At 41.0% G+C, this 19,271-nt stretch overlaps 1 protein-coding gene across 13 annotated transcripts in view; it reads left to right on the top strand.

The window, feature by feature from the left end:
• The window catches only part of MCF2L (MCF.2 cell line derived transforming sequence like), a 322,158-nt gene that overhangs the window by 254,601 nt on the left and 48,286 nt on the right, over positions 1-19,271 (top strand). For 10 of the 13 annotated variants that reach the window (XM_029604679.1, XM_029604674.1, XM_029604670.1 and 7 more), the window contains 10 exons: positions 2,194-2,318; positions 8,971-9,085; positions 11,659-11,778; positions 12,364-12,555; positions 15,537-15,728; positions 15,879-16,038; positions 16,200-16,279; positions 16,518-16,594; positions 17,542-17,608; positions 18,483-18,598. In XM_029604679.1, coding sequence (XP_029460539.1) covers positions 2,194-2,318; positions 8,971-9,085; positions 11,659-11,778; positions 12,364-12,555; positions 15,537-15,728; positions 15,879-16,038; positions 16,200-16,279; positions 16,518-16,594; positions 17,542-17,608; positions 18,483-18,598 — 1,244 coding nt within the window. The remainder of the gene's footprint in view (positions 1-2,193; positions 2,319-8,970; positions 9,086-11,658; positions 11,779-12,363; positions 12,556-15,536; positions 15,729-15,878; positions 16,039-16,199; positions 16,280-16,517; positions 16,595-17,541; positions 17,609-18,482; positions 18,599-19,271) is intronic. The other 3 variants (XM_029604671.1, XM_029604675.1, XM_029604681.1) reach the window with 1 other exon arrangement.

Here is a 19,271-nt window from a genome sequence, read left to right as displayed (position 1 = left end):
ACTTTATGGAAGGTTACTCTCCTTAGTGCTTACGGTGTGTATAATTTTTCTGCCATCTCTAAAAAAAACAAAAAAAACAAAAAAAAAAAACCCAACCCTTTTTTTGGAACAAAATCCCTATATACCTTTTCTTTTATTAAACACAGTCTCTTAAAAAGTTCTTTATATTAAAAAAAAAAAAAAAAAAAAAAAGGTAACAAAGCTTCTTTATTCAACGCTGATGACCAGCCCACTCAATATCAAATATCACTTGGTTAAATAAATAATGAGACAGAAGTGATTTGTGCATTGCCTTGCCAACATGGCCATGTTTCACTTTTCAACAAAAAGCTGCATCAGGGCGCACTTCACATCAGATCACAATATCGGAGTTCTCATAGCATCACAGCGGCCATCTTTTTTCTAAATTGGAAAAGAATATCAGCTTATAAGGTCCCTCACTTCTTGACTCAACCAATCATTGATCAACCATCTTTACATGTGTTCTAAAGAAGCCAATCCACATAGCTTCCAAATCCCTAGTATTGCTTGATGTTTATCGTGTTCAGCCAGATGGCTCCAAGTTCAACCAATCAAATGAATCTCTGCACCTACTTCCTTTAACCAATCAGATGTCAGAATTATTTTCTAATCAACCAATCCAATTGTTTACTATTTTTTCTTCCAACATCGCAAGAGCCTCCAAATATATTATAAAGAAGTTGTTCTTTATTATTATTGATGTCACAAAAAATAGAGTGGACCACTCTACTGCTACATTTAAACCATTCGGTTGTAGTGATCCCAAATGAAAAATCTATTGTTGCTCTCAATATCTGTCTGAATTGCCTCCCCCTGGATGATGATCTGCACAGCAGCATAACTGCTGAAATACGTGTTGCTTCTCAAGGCAATGGCGGACTAACCAAGTGACATTTTGATATCAAGCGGGCTGGTCATCATGTTGAATAAAGAAACTTTGTCACCTTTTTTCAATATAAAGGACTTTATAAGAGACTCTATTTAATGATGATAAAAGAAAAGGCATGTAGAGACGTTGCAAAAAAAGGATTTTTTTCCAGTACTGGCAGTAAGATTATACACACTGTAAGCAATGCATTAAGAAGGTAAAGAGTAACCTTCCGTATTCGTGCTGGTGCTGTCTGAGGTTTTCCCATTTTTTGAGTGCTAACAGCAGAACTGATAAGATTTATTATACGATAAAATTGTGATATCAGAGGAATGGTAAAGAAACGTTTAAAAAAAAATACAATGTTTTTCTAGAATCAAAATAACAGTAGTTAAAATTAGGATACCAGTGAGCTGTTGAATTAGAGTTTTAATTATATTACAACTATACTAAGCTGCTTGAACATCTGTTATGTTAAAGTACTATTTTAATTGAACATTTTTTTTAAATTATTTTGCCCAGCGTTTTCTTCCTGATGTTTTGAGCTTCTACCCCCAACCAGGACTGGCTTCTGTTTGAGGTTTATGGTACTGCAAGCTTTCCTTCATTCAATACTATCTTGGACTTCCCCACACGCCTCATTTTTTTAAATTCCCACCAAAAGCAACATTTTGCTAACAAAAGCCACAGGATGTGTGCACGCAGAGGCTGGGCCAGTAGGTGTTACACGACGGCTGGGATGCCCTCCCTCCCAGGGCATCCCCATACCCTGCCAGATTTAAAAAGCGTAAGCCATGCTCTGAAAGCGAGCCCAGATCTCCAGCATTGAAGCATGCAGCACTGCCACTGAGTCATCAGCCGACCCAATTTAACCTTTTTTTTTTAATGATTTTCTCTGGTGTCTTTCAAAGGGTTGCAAACTGTTAAGAATGCTTCCACGGTAAAAGAGGCAAAACACCAAGTCACATGTAGTAAGAGTATTTTCAGTATTCGGTCCAACTTTATGAAAAGCGTTACCACTGACGTTGAGTCAGATTTCAAATCCTTTAAAAAGAAATCAAAGACTTATTTTTTTTTTTCTTCAAGCTTTCTCTACAGCTTCGTGATGTAATAATGACTGGTATTTTATGATGGATTATTGATCAGTGTTTTATGTAGCATGTATAAAGATGCTGTTTATATTTGTTTAGTTTGTGTATTTATTTAACCCGCTTTGGGCAGTTACTGTTGAATGAGGTGGGCTTTACATTTTTTAATAAATTTATGCTTTTAGTGACTTTTGTGATTTTTTTTTTTTCCCCCAGGAAGATTTGAGGCTAGCATTAAAACAGGGACATGCTATCCTTGGAAATATTAGACAGCCAGTTACTGATAATCCAGACTATCAACTGAACCAGGATCAACTTGACAATCAGACCACTGTGGAGAGGTGAGAGAGGGCCACATGGCGAGAGCTTAGGTGCAATGGTTTGAATGGTCTTCAACTGTTGATGAGGCGCTCATGATTATAATGAACACTAATCTCCTCAGTTTTTGAATACAATTAAGAATGAAAAGATGGACTGGGGCAACCTATTGGCTCAGTGACAAGGTTGCTGCCATGCAAGAGATCAACATTCAGCTCTTGAGCCCAGCCTCTATGCCTCGGGTCACCCAGGGCTGGAGATGCTCCGAAGCCAGTGCTCACAGGTCCTGGTGGGAGGTGGGGAAGTCCAAGCCATCGTACGACAGTGACACCTTCTGGTCAGGCTCAGCATGCATGCATACTATGGTCCATGGACACACTGGCCAAGGGATAGTCGCTGCCCTGGTTGGGCTAGATAGAAGGGGAGGTTATAGGGTGGGGATATCGAAACTTCAGGTAGTTACGGATGAAGGTTTACCACATTGCAGCCCAGTAAAAGCCTGTTCCAACTGAGCTGGAAGCCCTGGAGGAGGAAACTGCAGGGCTGCAATAATGAAAACTGGAATCTTAATGATTTTGCTTGTTTTAACGGTCATTTGACATCGAAAAAGTTTGTTTTTTGCCTGTATGCTTTCCTTTATTATATCAGCCAGTGGTGTGGAAACCTTTTTTCTGCTACTGTACCTCCAAATAACACTTTTTGGGATTCCAGCCTTGATCCTCGCTTAAGTAGAAGTTGCTTAATTACTGGTAGTCTCAGTCAAAATGGATAAAGGGTTTTCATTGTGGCAACGTTCCCGCCCCCCCCCCCCCCCAAGGACTGGGTTAAGAGTTTTGAATTCATATTATTTTATTGTGTGACCTGTTCCAAATGTAAGCCCAGGTGCACAGAGGTGGAAGTGTTTGGCTCTGGTCAGTGCATTTGGTCATATTCTGTGTAGATTAAAAACTAGAGAAGTTAATTTCAAATGAGATTAAAAAGTATAATATAACTCTTCTTGCCTTCTTAAAAAGAGTTTTATCCGGATCTGTGTCGTGTTTGTACCTAAATTAAGGAATGCTCTTCCTATAGAGATGGTATGTTTTGATGTAACTGCCAAGGTTGAGAGGAATCCCAGCAAGGTCGAAATCCTGAGTTTCGAAAATACGGACTTGGGTAAACTGGGGAAGTGCCTTAAGGGGTCGCCTGTAGGGTGGAAAGGGTGCAGTGGAAGAACAGTGAGTTTAACTAGAAGGCAATATCAAAACAGCGAAACGTCTTTCTGTTAATGAAAGCAAGAGGAAAAAGAGACCGACGTGGCTTTCAAAAGAGGTTGCCGAAGAAGGAAGGGCAAAAACCATTTGCATTTGAAACACACAGGGCATCTCAAAAAGAGCGATCCAAGGAAGAATATCTGGTGACATGAAAGAGATAAGGCAAGTAATCAGGATGGCAAAGGTGTGAAGAGTAGAAAAGATAGCGAAAGAGAGAGAGCGAGGAAGGTGAGGGGGACTCTTTTCAAGTGTGTCGTGAAAGGAGGAAGTGCAGAGAGGGGATTGTAATATTGAAAGGAGAAAAGGAGTACTGTATAGAGGATAAAAAGAAAAATGAAAGTAGTGTTTGTGATTAAGATTCAAGATTCAATGCGGATTTGTGTATTTGGGATACAGAAATCCAAGGGAGTGATACATAGTAGAAGATGAGATACTGATCTGCACAGACCAGGAGAGACGCCTCATGGTGACTGGGTCTGATGATCCAAAGGTAGCAAAACAGTGTGATATGGCAATGGCCAGAGCTAGGTGGATGCTAGAGTATGTAGGGGGAGAGAGAACCGGCAGAAGGAAAGGAAGCAATAATACTTTTGTACAGATGGTTGATGAGACCTCATCTAGACTTTTGTGTCCAATTATGCAGAACATGCAAGGACAGACTGGAGGCCGTCCAGAGAATGATGACTAAAATGGTGTGGGGTCTGCACAAAAAGCCTTAAGGGATGAGACTTGAGGCCTAAATGTGGAGATATGCAGAACGAGGTCAGGGTATGAGGCTTCAGATTGGGTAGAGTAGGAGCAGCATCAGAAAATATTTCTTTACTGAAAGGTGTGCTGGTTGCACGGCATGGACTCCCAGTAGAGGTGATGAACGCAAAAGGGTAACAGAAGTTTATAAAAGCATGGGACAAGCACAAAGAATCTGCCATGGTGAAGAAGTAAAGTCAAAGATCAATTGGAGTCTGTGGCATTGTACTGGGACTGATGGGGGTGCACTAGAGAGGTAATTTTGGCCATAGCCTGCATAAATTAGATGGCAAACAAGCTAAGTTGCATCAAAGCGAATTTGTGCACCTAAGTTAGCTTTGAAGATTATCCCACCAGATCTACCCACACACAAATTACACCTGCTAATAAGTAAATAAAGATAAAAGAGAAAGAGGCTGCTGTGGTTTTCTAAAGAAGTGGCTGAAAAGGTAAGGAAAAAAGGTTAGCATTCATAAACTACAAGAGATCACAGAAAGTGGAAGACAGGCAAGAATATCTGGAAAAGCTAAGAGAAACAGGGAAAGTAGTCAGAGCAAAGGCGCAAATAGAAGAAAAATTAGCTAAAAGAGAGGGTGAAATAAGGAATTGCAAACGTGAGACTGTAAGATTCCAAGATGAAAGGAGGATATGCAGAAGCTGACAGAGAGAAAATGGCATTGCTTGACAAATATTTCTGTTCAGCATTCACTGAGGAAGAGCTTGGAATTGGATGATAATAAACTGCCACAAATATGACCGTGAGGTAGACCTCTGTCAGTTTTCAGAAGACTGCGTTTCAGAGCAGCTGGCACAGCTAAAACAGTAAGACCCGATGGAATACATCCAAGGGAATTTAGGGACCTTTTTGGAAGTTCTGCTGTCTGACCTTGTCTATGCTTCCTGAGAGACAGAAGTGACTGCAAGGGACTTGAGACAGGCAGATGTGGTTCCCTGTTCACAGAAATGGAAGTAATGAGGAGAACTACAGGCCAGTTAGTCTGACCTCAGTGGTGAGTAAATAGATCGAATGGCTGCTAAAACAGATGATAATGTAGTTTCTCAAATCCAGTGAATTACAGGATCCAAGGCAGCATGGTTTCTCCAGAGGTTTCTTGGTGAATTAGATCAGGGGAGAGTGCTAGATGAAGTGTACATGGATTTCAGCAAAGTCTTTGATTTGGTTCCATGTAAGTGATTTATAAACAAATTGAGCGCCGTAGATATTGGCTCTAAATTGACTGACTGGGTTAGAACTCAGAAGGCAGCAAAGAGTAGTGGTAAACCGAATTTCCTCTGAGAAAAGGAGGGGGGTGACCAGTGGTGTACCACAGGAGTCGATCCTTAGTCTATTTCTCTTCAAAATTTTCATTAGTGATATTGCAGAAGGCCTATTGGGTAAGGTGGTTCTTATTGCAACAAGAAAGACAGCCCTGGAAGGTAAAGAAAACATGAAGAATGGTCTAGAGACTGGCAACTAAGATTTAATGCTGTGAAGAAAATGCAGGGTCAAGAATTTGGGTTGCAAAATCCCAAGGGAGCTAAACAACATAGGGGGTGAAGTTCTGTGCACAAAATAATGGGATCTGGGCAAGATCATTTTGGATGATAAGGTGGCCAAACAGGTATACAAGGCAGTGGCAAAAGCCAGAAGGATTCATGGGTACATAAGGAAAGAAATAGCCGACAGGAAAAAGGATATGATATTACTTCTGTATACGTCTCTGGTAAGACTTCACTGGAGTACAGTGTACACCATTCTAAAAATTACACTTCAGAAGGATATAAACCAAATAGTCATTTCAGAGGGCAGCTATTAAAATGGTCAGTAGTCTTCATCATAAATTATATGGGGACAGACTTAAAGATCTAAATATTTATACCCTGGAGGGAAAGGGGAGCTATAGAGGCATTTATTTATTGAAAAATATTTATATTCTGCTTATCTACAAATCTAAATGTAAACAAAGAATAAATGCACAGGAGGTAGATCTCTCTTTCTGATCAGAGGAGTTAGCGGACTGAGGGTGAAAGGATAGACTCGGGAGTAACCTATGAAATATTTCTTTCCAGATAGGGTTGTGGACGAATGGAAGTGGTGGAGGCGAGGGAGCTCTTGAAAAATATGGGAGAGGAAGGGACTACAAAGCTGCCCAGTAGATGCAGACAGTTTGTGTCCTGTTGTGTGCAGAAATATTTCTGGAAATTGTATGCGCGCAGAGGTCAATTTTAAAAGCATTACGCATGCAGAGATGCCCACGTTATGCGTGTTTGTGGGCCGCGCTTAAGCAACACAGATTTTAAAAAGCCACAAATTTATGTGCCAGTGTACCCGTGCACGAGAAATAAAGGGTGGGGGGATGGGCATTCCAGGGCGGGGCCAACACTAACACCGTATTTTAAAACCGAAAACCACAGCGCGCGTAGGCTAAATATCTACGTATACTGCTGCCCCTGATGCGGAGCAAGTCTGCCGATCCCGAGTTTTAGGGCTTATAGGGGGGTGAGAGGTCTAGGTCAACTGGGGGGGGGGGGCATGCAGGATGAAGAACCAGAGGGTCTGAAAGATCTGGATATTAACTGGACAGCCTGGTGGACTTTTGGGAAAACTGGAAAGGTAGCTCGGGCAAGCATGCTTTTAAAATCTGCTTACATACGCGAGTAAAAGCCACCCAAATCCTATGGAAGGCACGTGTGCTAGCTTTGCTCGAGTAACTTCTTAAAATTAAGAGCATACTTATGCACGGCTGATGTATTTTTTAACATACATAAGCACGATTTAAAGTTCCAGCTCAGATCGTTAAAGGAGGCAAAGTCCTATGGGAGATATGCAAAGTGGATATGCTCGAGTATCCTCCTCGTTTTAAATCTTACACGAATAAATGTAAATTAAAATTCCAGTGTGTGTTCACTCGTTCACCCATATGTGCATGTATGGGTGCTCGCACGCTAATTTTAGAATAGCCTGTTACTTTTGAAAATGAGAAAGTATGATTGTAAATGCGAATCCCCCGCCCCCCGTACATCCAGGACATAAATGAGTACGTTTACCTGCATATTGGGTGGCCAGTTTTATAACCTGTATTCCATCGCTTATTTTACCCATGGAAACACCTTTGAAAATTGCTCTCCCTATTGGCCCAGTGGTTCTTACAGTATCTGCTGTCGTATCCGGCGACAGTGGTGGGAGCAGGGTTTGGGAAGTTGCAGCCCTGCAGCTCCCTCGAGAGCAAAAGCAAGGCGAGAGGTGATGAGGACAAAACAATGGGGTGCAGAAAAGAAACACGACCTAGCGACAGTGCAGGCCTTGTGGTAACTGGGATGGTACAAGCAGCCTGCAGTTCCTCAGAAACCTACCAGGTTTGAGGTAGCACGTTGGTGCTAGACAGGAACTGTACGGCAATGCCAGGGAGGCATAGAAGTCCAAATGTTTGGGTAGCCGTTTAGATTGTTCCTAGGCTGGGTTGTAAGGTGCGGAGCTGAGCTCTGAGCTTTCTTATGGTGTCTGTATAATAACGAGAAGTCCTGGCTTAAACAGGGATGCTCACGTAGCTGAGTCTGTCGAAGACTCTACAGGGAACCTCAGAGGCCAGATGTTCAGGCAATGACCACATTAGTAGCAGTAACTATTTAGGTCATTATAAAGCTTTACGGTGAGTATTGGGAAGGGAGGATGCTGGGTGTGCACTAAATGGAAAATGTGTATGCTCATCTCCCAAGAGGGTAGAGTACAAATGAGGAAGATTTAAGAGAGGAAAAGCTATCCTAAATAAGAAGAGATCTTAAAAGCAATCACGCTGTATGGCTGGCAGCTAGGATATATTATTGCAGAGTGGATGAGGTAATTGGTCTTTTTCTGCCAATCATCTACTATTTTATACCAAACCTCTACTGAACCTCAAATTGGCAAAAAAAAAAAGCCACTCCCAATCATTGGGTTGATATTTAATTTCTAAGAGGGCCAGGTTTCTGCTTAATAAGATAGGAATGTATCTGAGTTTTTGAAGTTTTCGTCATTGCTATTACCTTGTTGTTTTTATATGGTGCCCTTCTTTTATTTCACAATAACGTATAGTCCCAGACCCCTTTGCCTCCAAACTATATATGTTAATTTTTAATTACCTTTTCAAAGTTTTTAGTTGAAAATATGCTAAACAAAAATTTAGGCAAAATACATAAACCAAGAAATGGTCGAGGCTGTAGGTTTCATATATTCTACATTACCTCCCAGTAATGGCTTTAGCGTGCTTTAATAATTATCCACAACGCTCCATCCAATTAAGTTAATGTGATCAGCGTGTAAAACAAAAACAGCTTTAAATACTTTTTCAGTTTTTTTTTTAAAGCACTTAAAAAAAAATGTATATGTACCTTTAACCTGATTATAAAATTATTTATAAATCATGCTTGTATTGAACTTATATTAAACCTTTGCAAATTTACCCAGTCTGAAAATTATTTCATAGAACAAGATAAGAGTCTTAAATGCTAGGTAGCAATGGATGTCGCAATACCTCGTGCAGCAACTGAAAAAGCTTTCCTAAGTTTTTGTTTAGCATTTTTTCAACTAAAAACTTAAAAAAATTAACATATGTAGTTTGGAGACAAAGGTGTCTGGGACTGTGCGTTATTGAGGGGTAACTCCTTCCCGGTGGTAATTGTGCTTGTTTTATTTCAGGCTTCTGACTCAGTTAAATGAAACGGAAACTGCCTTTTGTGAGTTCTGGGCGAAACATCAACAGAAGCTCGAACAATGTTTACAGCTTCGGAATTTTGAACTGACTTTTCGGGAAGTAAGTGCTGCAGTCATAGTGGATAATGCTGAAATTAATAAGGCAGCTGTCCTGTGATCTGAAGGCTGCGAAGCAATATGACAAGGCAGTGACTAGAGCCTTGCGGGATGCTGGGCTGCAAAAAAAGCAAAAGAGGCATAACCAGCAGGAAAAGGGTGCTAATGCCACCATACGAGTCATGAGTGAGGCCTCCCCTTGAATACCGAATTGGGTTCTAGAGGATAGAGAGAGCTTAGAAACGGCCCCGAGAAAGGCGACCACAATGGTGTGGAGTCTGCACTGAAAGAAATATGAGATGAGATTTAAACCTAAATAATGTGTATACCAGAGAGGTGACGTAGACTTCTAAATATCTGACAAGTATTAATGATGTGCAATAATTAAGCCTTTTCGGGTGGAAAGAAACTTGTAGGACTAGGGGTCATGATTATGAAGCACGGAGAGGGTAGATTTAAGGAACAATTGCAGGCAATACTTTTTCACAGAGAGGGTTGGTGGGTGCCTTCCCAGAAGAGACGGTGAGGACAAGATTGGCAGCCAAATTCAAAAGGGTGTGGAATAAACACCACAGAGGATGCCTAATGGCTAAAGCAAGGAAATGCATAACAGAGGTAACCGGTGGTAATTTTGGTGTAGCATTTCTGCACAGGAGTAACCAGCACGGGACGGCAGTTACAGTCCTCAGCACTGTCTCTTTATCTGCCATCACTTATTGTGTTACTATAATTGACAATAATTTTGTATTCATCAGTCATGTATGCTAACCATTTTTGCTTGGCTTTAGCCATTCAGACAAGCTGTCATATTCTTATCAATTCAGAAACATTAATGTACCACTGCTTCTAAGAATCTGGCATAAGAATGCCACATTTACCTTTTGCGGTTTTTACTGTGTGCCAAAATCAGCTCAGAGAAGAGAGAAAGAGACTGAAAATATTAAGCCCACTCGATATAAAGTACAGTAGCTATTTTGAAAGATAGCATTGCATAAAAGCAGCTACTTTTGTTGCCCGTTTACTTTTTGGGTTGACTGAGCTCCTTGCTAAAAGGGACACTCGGAGCTTGATTTATAAAAGATTTCCTTTCATTTTATTCATAGAGGAAGACCATTTTTAAATCGGGCATGTGGAATTGAAAAATGAGCTGGGGATTAGTTCTCTGTGGATCACTCTTTGCCTTACTTGCTAACCATACCTTGAGTTAGTGTTATAAATGGCCATCTTGTGGACATCAAGATTCACAGAATGCTACAAACATGCATGTTAAGATGTTTTATGTGATCCAGAGTTATGGTCTAGAATATATGCCCTTTTTTTTTTTTTTTTTTTACATAAGTAGAAACAATTTCGTGTGCATACAGACAAATCTGTTCTGCATTGCCGGCTGCGTGTAAATGGATTCAAACTTGGTTAATGCTGTCAATACAAGCGTCGCTAAATCAGTAACTAGCCACGCGGGTATATAATGTAGTCATGAGCTAATTGTCTGCCAATTTCAAGCAATCTAAATTCCAGGTTCACACCTAGTAGCTGTAGCCTTGTTGCTTGGCTAAGTTACACGTATTCAGAAAGTAATTATGAAAGATTCTCCATGCTTATAAGACAAAACTGTTAATTTCATGTGTTATAATAGATTTCTTAATTCATAAAAGAATGGTAAACTGTAACAGTCTGTCATCTAATTGATTACTGCCTAAATGCATATTATTACCCTTTCTAAAATATTTTGACTTGTTTCTTTACTGTTTTTTTTTCTATTTTCTGTTGGGATGATGTCCGCTTTTTCTATCCTTCAGTTCCAATTTTTTTTTATTCTGTCTCTTTGCCGTGGCACAGCACTGTCAGTTGAATGCTTGACAGAGATTCATACCTTGAAGGCTGCATAAAGCACTCTTGTTTTAGCAAAACACAAAAGGGTTAAATGTGAGAATCATGATTACTGGGTCCAACTATACTGATTTTTCCTTTATTTTTCTCTGGGGAATTTTATCCAATCACTGAACAATTTAACAGAAAATTGTTACACCTAAGAATCCAGTATATGCAGCTTTCAAGTTCTCCAGATGTGGATTCTGTGTTCTTTCGGGGCCACACCTTATCCGATTATTGGTTCGCACTTAGATTCTCCTGTGAGTGCAGCTACAGAAGATTGAATAAAATCAGGTTACAAAGTTTAGCTCTCTAACTCTTCAGCCATTTCTTTTTTATTCATTAAATTGCATGTCAAGGAGCTGGTGGCCCTTATCTCCTTTGATGGAAGGTGTATCGGTGCTCCGTGGGGTTGGAAGGAGCTTGGTAGGAAGGGTTTTTTACCAAAATGAGACCAGTCTGCTGTCAAATTAATTATTGAGGGTGTGCTATGCTTGCATTAGAATGGATACTGTACGATAAATCAAATCTACTTCCTGAAGGGCAATGCATGTCCCCAAGTTTACCCCCCTTATTCAGGTATTTTATAAACCTAAGATATGCTAAATTTTTCTCAAATTGATGGTCCTCAGGTGCAGTAGGATTTTGTGCACCCAACTGCATCATGGCTGACTCCTTTTTATTTTCCTGTTTTTCTTATTTCAGGTTAAAGCGGCTTTAGATTTCGTTTCCGAACGGTTAGCAGCTTTCGTGGACATGGGAAATAGTTCATCACATGTAGAGCATATTCTGAAGGATCTCGCCAGCTTTGAAGAAAAATCCTGGGTGAGACACCAACTGCAGCGTTTGCATAATTCTATTAGAGAGGGACTGAAAATAGTTAAGCCCATTCCATACATTGTATAGTAGCTATTTTAAAAGGCAGCATTGTTCTCATGAGTAAAACAAAACCCATCTGCTTAAACATATTAGAAGAACTAAGCATTTGAAACTCTTCACAGTACAAACAAAATCACTATTTTGAGATAAGGAACATTTATTGGCTAAACTGGTTCTGGTTGAAAGGGAACCTGGTTTCAAATTTGCTTATGCACTTGCAATGAAGTTTATTTTTTATTTTCAACGTATGACGTTTGTCTGTTTGACAGCTTGTAAAGCACAATAAGAATGTACCATGGTGAGCTGGACCAAAGGTTCGTCGAGCCCATCATCCTGTCTCTTGAGAGTGGCCGATTTTGGACCTCTAAGCCACTTTGGCGTGGAGATGCCAAAGAGTAGATCCGTTTCTTATTGTCCATTCCCATAGCTAAGCTATGGCTTTCCCCTGTGTTTTGCATTTAATAAGATATCCCATATACTTAGTCTGTGGCATAACTGCTTGTAATCATCTGTCCTGTGCCCTTCATATAGGAATCCCTAGAAAAAGCCAAGGCCTTAACCTCAGAAGGTGATCGACTTATCCAGAACAATCACTATGCTGTGGACTCTATTCTCCCGAAGTGCAACGAGCTCCATCAACTTTCGGGGGAAATCACAGAGAAAACCCAGAAAAAGAAGGATCTGCTTCAAAAATCTTTAGAACTGCACAGACTTCTGGAGAAGGTATTGTAAATGTAAAGGAAGTGAATGTAGCTTGCCAAAAATGAGGATCAGGAAAGATTACTTTTTAGAAGCCATTAAAACATATGAAGATAAATTGCCTTTCTAGGTCAGAGCAAGGACTCATCAAGCCCAGCATCCTGTTTTCAACAGTGGCCAGTCCAGGTCACAAGTACCTGGCAAGTACCCAAACAGTAAATAAATCCCACCTACTAATGCTGGTAATAAATAGTGGTTATTCCCTAAGTCAACTTGACCCAATGATTGTCAAAAAAAACAAACCATACATCACTAATAATGTTTCATGCTGTTAGGCACAGGTACCAATATCATCCTAGAATACAATTTCCAAAGTGATGCTCAATCCTTTAGACATGATTTACTAATGCTTTATTGCCAAGACAGAAAATAATACATAGCTCCTAACTTTCAGATCTATTCGCAATACAGTATTTGTGTGCATCAGTGGATGCACAGAGATTTATCCTACTGGTATATAAATTGTGCACCAAGAATCGCATAGTGTATAAAATACTGTGTAATTCTGCTCTGAAAGTACTCGCGTATGCTTGAGTACCTGCAAATATTTCCAATCCAAAAAAGTTTACTTTCTCTATCTATTTTATAAACATGAGTGTATATTTTGTGTGTGGAAATAAAAATGTATGCATAAATCACCTTGATTTATACGTGGAGAAAGGTATTTTATAAACTATACACGTATACCGTTCTGAAAACAATTGAATGCGTACATGAAATCACCAATATTTCTTGCTATGTTCGCCCAATCCAGTTCACCTCTCTGGCATTGCACCCTGAGCCCCCCGCCGATTCACCCAATCCTTCCATCCCAAAATTGTAGACAACAGGCAAGTCCAATTTCATTTGGGCTAGTCAAATAATAGCAGATATAAAGGTGCACAAATAAGTTCAGTAATGTATATGTGTCTCTTACAAAATAGCAACTACCAAGCCTGCTTCTATACCCTGCCCTGGAGCATGTCCAGACCCTTTTTTCCCCACTGGTACAATGGACATTCATAAAATAGCATATCTGTAAGAACATATTATTTACACGTGGATATGCTATTTTTACACGTGAAACCACTTTCAAAATGTCTTCCTCTTATTCTTGCTACCTCTGTGCACTGTTTAGTGATTTTGTGCCTGCTTGCTAGAATGATTCAGATTGAACAAATCAGGTCAGCCCCAAATGCACCGGCTAACGCTTTCACAGTCACGCCGAAGGGAAATAAGCAAGCAAATTAAAAGGGCTACGTGCGCTGATTTTCCATTTTATCTTGAGGCGCAATTTTTTCACGACGTTAGTAAGCTGGGAGGATGATATTCAGAAAATGCCAGGTGCCTCAGTTTTAGACTGAAGTTCACAGGGGGAGTCTAAATCTCAGGTCCTGCTATTTATTTGCCTACATTTAGGCACCTAAGTTAGAAGCCTAATGCTGGAAATCAGCACAGAGTGGCTGTCTTGACCTGACCATGACGTGACCCCCCAGAGTTTGGAGCTTATAAGTAGAATTAAGGCATTATAAACTTATAGTGTAATGACATAAAAATTATCAACACAAAAATATGTGGAAGGAGCGCAAATCACACAAATAAATCCATGACAAAATATAGGGGTAGTGTTGGGATTTTGAAAGCCAAACTCCTTATCGCGCATCCTTGGGCACTTACTTTGAGTACTTCACAATTACTGAAAGATATACTGTTCCCACCGAAGCATTTTTCTACATGCTATAAAACTCCCAATGCCATTTAAAGAGACCTTTCTCAGTTGGTAATTTTTCGTTGAAACGCTCCTACTACCACCCGTGCTGATTTCATTATAAGCCCCTCACTAAACCAGCCCTTCTCTGCTATCACCCTACTCTTACCTCATTGAAAGTGCAATTTTGATAATTTTATAATTGGCTCTAGTGGCTCTAGTGGAGACATTCCAGTTTGTTCCTCCCAATGAAGCATTTTGCAAAACACGGTCCCGTGTCCGGGAACAGAGCTGTATTCTAAACCTATTTAGCGATAGTACTGCGAATAATCTGAACTTGTGCATTTACTCTCCTTTAATAAACATATTTACTCTCCTTGGGCCGGATTTTAAAAGGGTTACGCGCATAAGTTATGCGCGTAACCCTTAAAAAATACCCTTGCGCGAGCTGAGCCTATTTTGCATAGGCTCGGCGGCACGTGCAAGCCCCGGGACGTGCATAAGTCCCAGGGCTTCGCAAAGGGGGCGTGTCGGGTGGGCGGCACGAATTTCGGGGCGTTTCCGGGGCGTGTCGGGGGTGTGGTGCCGGCCCGGGGGCGTGATTGAGGCCTCCGGACCAGTCCCCGGGTCGGATGACGGCGCGCCAGCAGCCCGCTGGCGCACGCAGAATTACACCTGCTTCCAGCAGGTGTAACTTCAACAACAAAGGTAGGGGGAAGGGTTAGATAGGGCCGGGGGGGGTTAGGTAGGGGAAGGTGCGGGGGGCTAGAAGGAACAGGCAGCACGCGCAGGGCTCGGCACGCGCAAGTTGCACAAATGTGCACCCCCTTGCGCATGCCGACCCCGGATTTTATAAGATACGGCTACGCGCGTATCTTATAAAATCCGGCGTACTTTTGTTCGCGCGTAAATTTATAAAATCTACCCCCTTATTCATACATTTGCAGACCCTTTAATCCCTGCAGCACACCTGTATTTTGTGATAAAAATTATCAAAACATTTGTTGCATTTGAGCTTTTGAGATCAGGACCAGTGGGGAATGGGAGATTCTGCAACATCTGAAGATAGGACCTGTGTTGTCTTCAATGATCATATATAACATCCTTTCATCATTGTTAGGTTGTCACTATGTGTGACGAAACCAATAATGTCCAGCACCAATATGACAGCCAGTGCTTTGCGTTGCACTGCTGTGACCAGTGACCATTGTTCTTTCACGTTTCCACCGCTTACTGTTTCTCCCTATGTTTTTTTCAGTCCACGAAGTGGAGTGACGAAGGAATTTATCTGCTGGCTTCACAGCCTGTAGACAAATGCCAGTCCCAGGATGGCGCAGAATCAGCCTTGCAGGAGATCGAGAAGTTTCTAGACACTGGGGCAGATAACAAAATCAAGGATTTGACTAAAGTTTACAAGCAGTATGAATCCATTCTCTCCCAAGAGCTTAAGGTAAATCTGGCGTGGATGCGTAGTGGAGAGTTGCTATTTTCTCGTCAACGTGCATTTTTTTTCTGAAGAGAGTTTACAGGGCAAAAAAAAAAAAAAGTGACCACGACATCTGGTCTAGATGAGTAAATACGTTTTATGGCCCTCTTACAGGAGCATATGAACAAAGTTTTTCAGAAGCAAGAGAGCTTGCAAGAGATGTTTGAGAAAAGACAAGCAAGCCTCAAGAAGCTCGCGGCAAAGCAGCAGCGGCCTGTTCAGCCAGTGGCACCGAGACCCGAGGGCTTTGCAAAATCCCCCTGCCTTTCTCCAGGTACACAGCCGTGCTTTTCGTGTGCTTTTCATCTACTGGGGAGGGTTTCCCCAAAAAAATTCTTTGAGATTTTGGAAAAGAAAAAGCGACAAAAAAAATAAGCCGCTATTTTCAACCAGCATGCATGTGTTTATCTATGTAATCTTCCCCTTTGTCTGCAGCAGGTCTCCGAAGAGGTTCCGATTTTTCTTCCAGCCCGGAAATCACTGCAATCCGACGGATGAACTACCGAAGAGTAAAGGTAGCATGCCTGTGTGTCTCCATCTTATTAACTTCTTGTCCATTATATGGCTTTCCCACGTTGTGACTTTACTCATTGGAAGAGCAAATCCTTTATTTTTTTGGACTTGTTTGCAGACTTTGATTTTGGTGAACAAAATAATGCCATGTGTTGATTTGACTCGTTGATGAGTAGGAAGGAGAATCACAAATATGCTTTTTCTTTCTCAACAAATCTCCTTAAACTCCCAACTCTTCAGAGTGAACTGAATGAAGGCCTTCAAAACAGGAGCGTGTCTGTGATGGAAGACGAAGAAAACCTGGCCATATTACGAAGGTGGGGACCACCTTAGAGTTGTGGTTATCAGATGGGAGTCTGGCAGAGTTTAAATGGGGGGTTTAATTCTGACTTGGTGTATGTGCACCAAATATTTTGAATCTTTCCGATTTTCTTGTTGTAATTATTTGGTTTTATGGAGCATTGTCTGTGCACGGTGAATCTTAAAGCACTTTCAGCCTGATTCACTAAACTGTGCTAAACCTCTGCCATTGGAACACTCATTAGTAATGGCCAGTTTTAATGCAGCTTATGGAATATTTCACTAATGAACATTGATTGTGTGGCAACACAGTAGTGCATTTTAGCGAATAGACCTGTTTGACGACACAGGTATATTACTGAACCTGCCTCTGCCGTGCCATCTAATTTCACGTGTATGGTGATGTATTGCTGTTCATGAACAGGGAGAGAGGAGAATGATGGATTATTAATTTTCTTTCTATTGTCATTATTCAGTTAGAGATGAGTACACTAAAGCACAAAAAAATCAAAGGGGCTTAGTGGTGTTGAAAACCTTTGGCTATTTATATTTAGAATCTGTCAAAACAGATGTAAACAATATATTAGGAGTTAAGCAGAGATGCTAAAGGTTCAGTTACATCAATGAGTCAAGACCTGCTTTCCGGCCCTATAAAATGAAGCTAACTAATGGAAGTACGCACAGAGACAGTTGCCAGTTTAATGCAATGAATAATCTTTCCAGAGGAGGAGATGGTGAGGACAAATATGGCAATGGAATTCCAAAAGGCATGGGATAAACACAGACGATTCCTAGAGGTTAAGTGATGGAGATGAAGAAAAGGAAAACCCGTGTTGACTGGGGTAACCTTCCCAGAGCAACACTTACTCTAAGAATAAAATAATAATAATAAAGATTGCTAGGCAAACTAGATGGCTTGCTTGGGTCTTTTTCTGCTGCTATTTACTATGCTTTTTGGTTACAGGCACGTCATGAATGAACTCATCGAAACTGAGCGAGCCTATGTAGATGAACTCCTTTGTGTACTTGAGGTATTCCTATCTATATACGTGTGGATGCCTATTTATTTCACATTCCTTTTTCATTTCTTATGGCCAACAAGGCTCACAGAATTAAGTGAATTTCTGTGTCCTGGTACGTGTTTAATTATTGTGTTAGCTTGGGGGGGGGGGGGGCCGGTTTGCAAGCTTTCTGTATTTATGTTAAATAGTAGATTCTCCAAAACACTGTAATGCAAAAGAAGAGGGATTGCAGAGTGGTGATCACCATTCCCCCCTGGGTTACCCTATGATGACAAAAGTGCAAATCTTGATGTAGTGTATGCAGCTGATTTGAAGCTGCACACATGGATTTAAAGAATTAAACGTCTTCTCAGAAAGCAAATGGATGAAATATATGTCGCTGTATTTTTGCTTACGGCCTCCAGTCCCAAGCTTTTATGGACATATAGAAGTGCATTAGGAGAAATACATATTAAAGCAGATACAGGTGTGCTCATAAGTTTACATACCATTTTATTATTTCTCTTATTGCTATGGTTTGTTTAATGATTTTGCATTCTGTGAAGCATAAAACTTTAATTTGAAATACATTAAAAATAACAGACGTGTGTTTTGTCTGATCACTCGTATTTTCTTAAAATGCTACACATCTTGCAAATTCTGCCCGGGTTATGTAAATTTATGGGCACAGCTGCATATGTTGTAATTCTGTATGCTGGTGTGTTTACAAAACCTGTTATTTCTTTGTCATCATCAAAATAGGTTTTGCAAGAAGGCGCATATTATCCTGTCATGATATATTTTGACAGGCCTCGCTTCTGTTTGTCAGCTGCTTCTTAAAGGGAGCTGGATAGATGCTGGAACTAGTCGTAGGTAATTAATTTGCCTCTCTGCTGGTCCACAGGGATACGCTGCTGAGATGGATAACCCCTTAATGATGCATCACATGTCACCAGAGCTCCAAAACAAGAAGGATATATTATTTGGCAATATGGAGGAAATTTACCATTTTCATAACAGGTTGGGTAAAGAGCTACGTTTTTGTTTATATATTTTCTTCCTAACCAAAAAAAAAAAAAGCCTATTTGGAAATCAACAATAAAATATCTGGGTCTCCTCAATTTGAGGAGGCCATGCAAGAGACTTCGATTCGATTCCCAGGGCCTGGCTGCTTCTCCGTAGGCCAGCCAGGGGTGCAGAAGCAGCTTTCACAGTCCTGCCCAGCAGGGGGAGGTGTCCCAGCCATTGCCCATTGGTGACACCTAGGGAACAGACTCTGGGTGCTCATACACCAGGCAATGGAGGGAGCCACGCTCTGACTCAAGTCTAAGATGTCTGAACTCGGTGGGTAGTGGGGAGCACCAATGAGGATAACGGTCCAACTCCATGGCTTAGTGGCAGTGGTGCATTCTGCTACGCGTAAGGTTCCCAGGCTGATCCCCAAGCCAGGTCTTCTACTCCATGGGGCCTGCAGAGGTGGCATTCACAGTCCCCTGGGGGGAGGGAGTTGTAGTTATTGACACCTAGTAGCCGGATTTCAGGCCCATGATTGCGGAGTTCTAGAAGGAGGCCTGCTACTGACAAGTTTCAAACTTGAGCTTTTTGTGTCTGTTACCAATATGCAATATATCCATTGTTCAATTTGCACACGTATAATTAAAAGCATGACAAACTGCTGATACGAAGGACAGCT

This window comes from Rhinatrema bivittatum, chromosome 5, assembly GCF_901001135.1.
Source record: "Rhinatrema bivittatum chromosome 5, aRhiBiv1.1, whole genome shotgun sequence".
Lineage (NCBI taxonomy): Eukaryota > Metazoa > Chordata > Amphibia > Gymnophiona > Rhinatrematidae > Rhinatrema > Rhinatrema bivittatum.
Note: the sequence above shows the minus strand (reverse complement) of the source record. Positions and strands in the feature narration are given on the sequence as shown.